This window comes from Hipposideros armiger, unplaced genomic scaffold, assembly GCF_001890085.2.
Source record: "Hipposideros armiger isolate ML-2016 unplaced genomic scaffold, ASM189008v1 scaffold_572, whole genome shotgun sequence".
NCBI classification, from domain to species: domain Eukaryota; kingdom Metazoa; phylum Chordata; class Mammalia; order Chiroptera; family Hipposideridae; genus Hipposideros; species Hipposideros armiger.
The window spans coordinates 527,740-536,206 of record NW_017731922.1 but is presented as its reverse complement, the minus strand read 5'-3'; the positions used below and the strand labels follow the sequence as shown (position 1 = coordinate 536,206).

At 53.9% G+C, this 8,467-nt stretch overlaps 1 protein-coding gene across 1 annotated transcript in view; it reads left to right on the top strand.

Annotated features, from left to right (window-relative positions):
- CYB5R3 (cytochrome b5 reductase 3) overlaps window positions 1-8,207 on the top strand; it is a 23,349-nt gene extending 15,142 nt beyond the window's left edge. The window contains exons 3-4 of the mRNA XM_019623988.1: window positions 2,597-2,876; window positions 7,028-8,207. Coding sequence (XP_019479533.1) covers window positions 2,597-2,876; window positions 7,028-7,200 — 453 coding nt within the window. The 3' untranslated portion in view covers window positions 7,201-8,207. The remainder of the gene's footprint in view (window positions 1-2,596; window positions 2,877-7,027) is intronic.
- The last annotated feature ends 260 nt before the right edge of the window (window positions 8,208-8,467 follow it).

Genomic DNA, 8,467 nt, shown 5'->3' with positions numbered 1-8,467 from the left:
TGTGGGGGCAGGGTTTGGAACTGGCCTCTCTCACTTCTGAGTGCATGTCCTCTTCCCTGCACCCGCCGCCTGCATGCCCTGGCCTGCTCTGTGGCCTTGGACAAGTCACTTTCCCTCTGGGCTTTGCTCCCTCAGCTGGAATGAGCTGATAAAGCAAGGTCATCACAAGGGTGTTTCCTCGTTCAATGTTTTGTGGCTGATTATGTGGATTTTGTAAAGTGACGCCCCTTTAGGGGGAGGCCAAGATGAGATACCCCTTCCCTGCACCTCTGAGGTTCAGGCCATCTTGCCTTGGGGTCCATCTGGCCCGTCCATCTGTGAGGAAACCGAGCCCAGAGGGAGAGGGGCTTGCTTGAGGTCCTTGGACATGGGACTTTGGACTCCTGTGTGGCTGCATAAAATTGCCCTGTGGCCAACCAAGGTGACCTTGACTATGCCCAGAAAGAGCCAGAAATTCCAAGCTGCTGGTGGGGTGGGAGGGCAGACAGCGGTTCCACTTGGTGGTGCTGGGTTGGTCTCTATGGAGGCTGTCAGCCATCTGTCACCTATACAGGGCATCTTTGCGACTGTTAGCCCATTGGCCAAGGTGGTGAAATTGCCCTACTTTTGTAAGACACGGAAGCCCAGAGTGGGGCTTGACCTACATGTGTCACAGGAAGTGGTGGAACTAGGACTCGAACCAGAGCAGAGTTTATGAAAAATGACTGTATTTTAGAGGACATTGTTTTGTTTTACATTTTTGCAAAGCTTTTGTAATACCTGGCTTAACAGAACCAGCTGGATTCCACATCTGTTTCTGCATTCAGTTGGTGCAGTAACTCAAGTCATGTAGCCTCTGGAAGTCCCTCTGTGCATTCATGAGGGGGCGCGAGTGAACAGTGCAAGTTTATTTGTCTTAGTATTATATGAAAATCATTTTCATCTCATGGAACCTCAGGGGTTTGCAGGGGACACTCTGAGAACCCCCACCTTGCTGCAGCCAGGTTGGTTTCCTAACCCCCATCTTGAGTTAGGAAAACCAGGGGCTCCACACCCAGCCTCACTTAAAGGAAACACGACTTTTCAGAGGACACTAAGGGAGAGTTATAACAGTGAGGCATGCCTTATGCCTTGTACTTAGGCCAGGAGAGTGATACTCTATAAAGGTGTCGGTTCTTTATAAAATAATACTCAAAGTCCCAGTGGGGCACTAGCATATGACAAAATAATGCACAATGGTCTGGAAGACAAAGTGTGCATGCACAATCACGAAAGTTTTGAAAAAGAAGAGTAACAAGGAGGAACTTAGCACATTCGATGTTAAAACACACTAAAAAGCATCAGTGATGAAAATGAGACCTGGGCTTACTGGACTTAACTGCATTTCTGGATAACACGATGAAAGTCTAGATTGTGCTGGAATATGCTAAAACGTGGCAATTTAAATTTAAATTCATCGAGATTAAATCAACTCAAAAGCTCACTTGCCCAGTCTCACTAGCCACATTGCATGGGTTCCATCGCCACATGTGGCCAGTGGTGACCACATTGGATAACACAGATCTAGACCATTCCCATCACTGCAGAACATTCTGTTGAACAAGTCTGACCTCGAAACAGACCCAAGTCTACATGAGACTCTGTGATGCAGGTGACACCTCAAACCTGAGGAGAGACGGGAAAAGGAGTGCTGGGTTTGTCGCTATACGTTTGGAAAAAACTAAGTACATCCCTACGTATAGTAGAGTGAAGTTTAGGTTAAAGATGTACATGTAAAAAAAAAAAAAGCTTTAAAAGTAGTAGTTGAGCATTTTTACAAGAAGTATTGTTGGGTGAATGAATGAGGATGGTCAGTCGAGGCAAGACACCAAAGGAGGGCCCGTGGAGGAGGAGGCTGATGGAGCTCTCTGCTGAAAAACGCACGCTCCCCGCGGCAGGGAGCATGAATAAGGCAGAAAGGTAAACAACTAGGAAGACAGCAGACAGTGCATCACCAATAAAAATTAATATCCTTAATATAAAAAGAGTTCTTACAAACTAATAAGAAAAGATATGACAAGGCCAGTGACACACGTCTTCATTAATAATAAAAGATAAGACATGAGATTGACTTTCCATCAGTCTGACTGGCAAAGATTAAACAGTTATTACCCAGTGCTGGCAAAGGTGTAGGAAGATAGACGCTCCGACACACTCCCTGGAGGGTCTGGGAGGGCTTCCTGGAGGAGATGACAGTGGGCTGAACGCTAGGACCATGTGGGGCTGCCAGGTGTCCCTATTTCCTAGCTTATGGATGTACAACCTAAGAAGCTAGAACATAAAGACTTGTTTGAGCGATGAGGATGGTGAGGTCTGATCCTTTTAATTGAACCATTCATTATGTTAAGTGTCATAACCGCCCCCTAGGGATAATCACGATGAATGTTTTGGCACGTTTCCTTCCAGCGTCTTCCTTGTCTTCTGTAGTTGAGCGCTCCCATCTTTAGATTTGTTTTCCGCTTTCTCCAATCCCCATTATATCGGGAACATTTCCCCACAACGTTAAAAACCGTTTGCAAACTGCATTTGTAATGAACATCTTCGTCTGCAGCTTTGATCTGCTCCTGAGACGAGATGAGGAGAAAGGGGGGTGAGCGTATTTAGGGGCCTGGGTGAGCTATGCCAGCCTGCTTTCCTGGAAGCTCTGCCAAACGTGTGGTCCTCAGGTGGACAGGATGCTGAGCCATTCGGCAACGAGTGTCTCCAAGGGCAGCCCCTGCCGCCATTCCCCCCTGACCGCTGGGCCCTGTCCCCACAGACCGAGAAGGACATCCTGCTGCGGCCCGAGCTGGATGAACTGAGGAACGAACATTCTGCACGCTTCAAGCTCTGGTACACGGTGGACAAAGCCCCTGAAGGTAAGCGAGGGAAGCCCCAAGCAGGATGGGCTGGGATAGGGGTGCTGGCCCACGGCTCGCCTGTGCTGAGCCCTCCGTGGTGTCAAGCCTTCTTACATTGTCTCCTTTGGTGCGTGCCCTTGCCATGGCCCTGTGAGCGGGAGGTGGTGTGACCCCATCTCACAGATGAGGAAAGAGGGATCAGAGAGGGGAAGTAAGTGTCCCATGTCACACAGCTAGAAAGCACTGGAGCAGGGACTTGGGCTCACGTGCTCCTCTTCCGGAGCCCAAGGCCTTCCCGTGGCTGCACTGCCCACCCAGGACAGAGGAGGCCAGCCTTCTCCCCTTGGGTGGAGTTAGGTCTCCAGGGCCCGTGCTGGGGGGTGATTCTACCCTGTAAGGCACTTCACATGCATCTTATCTCTGGTCATCAGCCCTGGAGGTTGTCCTCTGACAGCGAAACTACTTCACTCTCCTGCCTTAGGTAGAAGTGGGTACAGAAATACCTTCTTTGCTGTGAGAAAAGCAGCACTCAGGCTTTTTTAGTGGATAATACCAGCTTCAGGGTTGGGAGACTGTAGGGTGTGGTGGGGACTGTGGCAAATTGGAGAGCATCTGCCCTGTCCAGAGGGGCAGCTCCTCTCAGCTGCAGGCAGTCCTGATAGGCAGGAATACAGCCTTGTAGGCCAGGCCGCTCCACTTCTTAAGGGAAGCTGGATCTGCATTTTCATGGGAAATTCCTAAATGTTAGAAACGACATTTTTGAAGCACCCACGTGGGCGCCATCTTATAATCCCAGCCACGTCCTGCCACCCTGCTTTTGCTTTGCCTTCTGCTCCTCGCACAGCCCCATGGTGTGGGGGACACACCGCCCTCTGCTTCCCCCAGAAATGAGCAGATGGGCTCTGGGGGCTGGTGCCCATCTAGAGCTGGGTCATCTGGGTCCATTCCTAAGTGGAGCCATGCTCCTGGGTTGACCAAATTGGGTCCTGGGCCTCCCTGCTGAGAGCCATGCCTGGGCCTGGGTGGATGGCTGGACCTGACAGCCGTGTGCCACGGCCTTTGGCTGGACCGGCCGTCCTGGGCCAGCCCATCTGAGCCAGGCGGGTCCCCTCCTGGTCCGACCCTCTGCCCTGTGTGTTCATGAAGCCAGCATGGCCCCATGGGCTAATGTTCTAGTGGGATGAACAGGACACAGGCTTATTAGTGAATTATAGAGCAGAGGAGCTGGTTGTCGGTGAGACCCAGGTGAGACACGGTAGAGTCGGGCAAGGGGGTCAGGAGTGGAGGTCCGGCAGGGGCCGCTGGCTCTGGGAGTCAGAGCAGCTCGTGTTCTTCTGGTAAAGAAAGAACATTTGTCTTGTACCCACGTGTCAGTCAAAACCGAGGGTGGTTTAGCTCTGTTCTGGTTGCAGATCCTGATAGTGTGGTAGGGTGGGCTTCTTAGCCACGATGGGAACATCCTTGCCTCTTGCCAACAGGAGGCCCCATCCACGAGGTGGGGGAGGAAGGGAGGGGGCCGACACTGACCCCCTGGTGGTGGCACATGGCAATGCCAAGACCAAAGTGCCGCCTCCTAAGGACTGTTTTAACAGTAAACAGTTACAGGCCAAGGGAAGTACGGTTGGGTAGTCTCCTGTCATTTTATACTTATGTTAATTATTACCCTGACCCACAATTCAAGATTAGTTGAGGTATTTCTATGACATTCGGTCTAAGCTGAAATTCTAGATGTTGAGAAAAAATGGTAACCAGCCAGCATGGTTACCGTGGAGCTAAGCGAAGGAACAGGGAAAAGGGGCCAGATCCTGTGGCAGATCCAGCTGACTCATGTTTCCTCCACAAAGCCGCCTTCAGTGCACATATAAAGAAAAATACACTATCTTGCAAAATTTTTGTAAAATTGAGATGTGTCTTACACACTTGCACATTTCATACACCAGCAAATACAGTTTAGCTCCATGCAGTGTTTTACAAAGTTCTTTCCAATCTGTTGCCCGGCTATAAAAATGTTGGTCTGTGCCCTGCTTTGTTCCAGAAGGGATGCTGGGGAGCTTACAGAGACTCAGAGTGAGTCAGAGTGGTACAAATGGAAAGCAGGAGTGAAAGGAAAACAAGGGCAGGGCCACGAAATGGAATCAGGAATGAGGTCTGTACAAAAACATGGAGTAGGATGCACACTTACCACGGATGGGCCATGCATTTCATTCTGAGCTTCCCAGCAGCCAAAGTGAAAAGGGAGATGTGGCCAGTTACTTAGATCAGTGTCCATGAGATAAAGAATACTCCATTGCTCAGCACAGGAGATTCTTCCTGGTCCTGAGACCGGCTGGGGCTGTCCTGGCCCCTCCCAAGGGACCCCCCATAGAGTGGACACAGTGCGATGCAGTGAGTGTTATCCATCTAGGCAAGGTCCCTCAGTCACCTCCTGACCTTGGGCTTCCACAGCTGCATTTCTGTTGGTGTCAAGGGCTTTAGCGAGGCTGTTCCAGACTGCGAAAAACAGAGAGATAAGCCAGATAATTGGGTGTTCAGGGCTGGAGGGACTTAGGGTACGAAGCCGTCCCCCAGCCTCAGCCAGTCCCGGCGGTGCACTGGGCACCTCTGATAGAGGCAGCGTCCCGGTACTCTCCTGCCACTCCCATCTGCGACCCACATTCCTGCTCAGCCCTGCGCCCTGCCCTTCGGATCTCCACCTGCTGCTTCTCTCTGATCGTCCCCATCGCCCCTCCGGAGCCAAGCTAGAGGATCTGCCTGGGTGGTTACCCCACCCAACGGCCGGAGCTCTGAGGCTGGCCTGGGGTCAGGAGGTGGCCGTGGTGGCTCAGAGAGGAGGGAGCATGTGGCAGGTAGTGGGCATCTGCCGGTCCTTCCGTTTGTTGCTCTGGGGCTGAGCTGCTAGGTGCAGGGGTCATTTGAGAGGACTGTAGCTGGGTGGCCTAAGTAGCGTTTGTCCCCACTGACCAGTGAAGAGCCGAGAAGGAAGGCAAGCTTTACGCTGGGTTACCCTCCTTGCTCATCCAAAACAGGCGGCCACTTATTAGGCTACACATTTGAAAGAAGGCGGGGAGACCTTCTCTCACCCAGACCCCATAGCCCTGTGAAGTGGGTGGGGTGGCACCATGGGTACAGATGTGGAAACTGAGGCACAGAGGGGTCATTTGCCCAGCAGATTAGGAGCCAGAGCTGGAGCCAGGGTGGGCCTCTGCCTCCTCTTCCTCTCTTCTGCCCCCGCACGGCCCCCAATCGTCAGAGCCCCCCCCCACCCATTCTCCTGTCTGCCTCCTGCCAGACCTCGGTCCCGTTAACCAGGCTGGGTGGTCCCCCCTCTGTGAGCAGCCCCTGTGGCAGGTCAGTCCCTGAGGGTCCCTGTTGGACTAGAACCCTTGGCAGGCTCGGGGTGCCAGGTTCTCACCACGGGGACGGTCAGTCACTTGGAGGAATGAAAGAAGGTTCCGGATCTTGGGGGCAACCTGGAGACACTGTGTGTGCATGTGGGTTTGTGTGCAAGACACGGAGGCAGGCAGGACCCAGAGGGAGCCGCTGCCGCTGAGCAGGCGCCCAGGCCTTGCTGTTTCCAGGCTCATCGATGATGTATTTGGGGCACATTCCTTCGTTCCTTATTCATTGAGCAACTGCTATGCGCCGGGCTGTCTGGGCACCGGGAACACAGCTGTGGACCAGACGGGGTTCCTCATGAGCCAACGCGCTGGTGCGGGCAGTCAGACAGTTGGCCCGTGGAGTGGGTGGCGGTAGAGAATGTCACCTTGCCCAGCCTGGAGCTGGACACAGGCCTCCTCATGTGCATGCCTCGTTGTGTGACCTTAGACAACTCAATTCTGGGTCCTCTGGGCCTCAGTTTCCACATCTATAAAACGGGTTCATTAACTCCCTCCCTGTCTACCCACAGGGTGGTTCTGAGGGCCCCCTGAGCGGCCAAAGAGAAGCGAAAGGCTTTGCAAAGTGGGAATCCCAGAAGGGCTTGCGTTTGTATTTGGGTGAGGCTGGGGCAGGGCATCAGGGCAGACGTTTGTTTGCTTGGATCAGCCTCTTCTCTCTTCAGTGTTTGCTGAAAGGAGGGAGGAGTCCACAGCAGCAGGGGGAAGGGTGTTGGCAGATGGGCAGTGTCAGCCGTCAGCCACACCTGGGCTCACCCAGTCTCCCGCCCACAGCCTGGGACTACAGCCAGGGCTTCGTGAACGAGGAGATGATCCGGGACCACCTCCCACCCCCGGAGGACGAGCCGCTGGTGCTGATGTGCGGACCCCCGCCCATGATCCAGTTTGCCTGCCTGCCCAACCTGGACCGCGTGGGCCACCCCAAGGAGCGCTGCTTCGCCTTCTGATGGCCGGGCACTGGCTGCTCGCACGCCTGCCCCGCGCCCTCACGTGTCCTGTCCGCACCTCCCCGCTCCCTGCCATTGTACACTTGCCCCCACATCTCACACTTTGGTCCTGGGTTCAGCCTGGCCTGCCCGTGCCTGGGTGGTCACCCCGCTGGGCTGGCCCCCAAGGGGACCCTTTGGGAGCAGGGTTCTGTTACAGGTGGGCCACGATCGGCCACCTTCAGGGCAGGTTCCTTTCTGGCCTTCACTGAACTCTCACCAGTGATGTCCAGCCCCAGGCCCTGTCCCTCCCTCACTCCTACACCCTCCACACTACTGGGCCGAGGCTAGCAGCACCATTCTCCACTCACCTCTCCCAGAGTGGACCACAGTCTGGAAATAAACGTACAGGTAGTCCAGAGCTGCAGGTGCCGGGGACCCTCCTGCCATCACCTTGGGACCCTCACCTGCCATCCCTCACTACCTGCCTCTGGGCCAAGCCAGGCCTCAGCACCTGACACTACATGACAGGTACCACCAAAAAGTCCTCTTGGCAGGGACTGCTGGGGCTGAGTGGCTGCCCCAAGGCCCAGGCAGGTCAGGCCAGCGGGGAGCGTGGCTCGGCCTCAGGGCTGGCGTGGGAGGAGGCGGCTGAGGGCCCCTTTGGTTGGCACGTGGGCCCTCCTGAAGCCTCCACATTTTCCCCGCCACACCCAAACATTTGGGCAGTTTTGGGGGTTCCAAGCTGTCAGCCAGCAGTTGGGTCAACCACCTCAGGGTCCTGGGCCACCAGCCCTGATGGCAGAGCTGAGATGATGTTTATTTATCCCTCTGTCCCAAACCTGCCCCCCCTGCCGCCTGCATCCCAGCGTGGGGGAGATTTTCAGCAGAGCCTCTTGTCTGAGTGACACTCTCAGTGGCTCCCACGTTGCTTTTAGACAATAGTGGGTTGGCCTCTTGCATACAGGCTTTTTCAGAATCATTTATGAGCAGAAAAAAATGTTGAAATTAAACTTTGCTAATATTAACCCTTCTGTGGTCCCTTGCGGCTATGACCTGAGTGCCCATGGGGGTGGCAGGGAGAGGGGACAGGAAGGGGCTATGCAAGGCGTTTATTTCTGATGTGTGTTTGTGTTGTAGGAAGTTTGGAGAGTACAGAAAAGTAGACACCGGGGAAAAAAATGCTGGACATCCAGAGGCAAACACTGATACTGTCCCCTATGGTTGGACAGGCTATGTCTAGTTTGTGAACTTTGGAAATAACAGTGGCCGTCTTCCGCCTACTTCC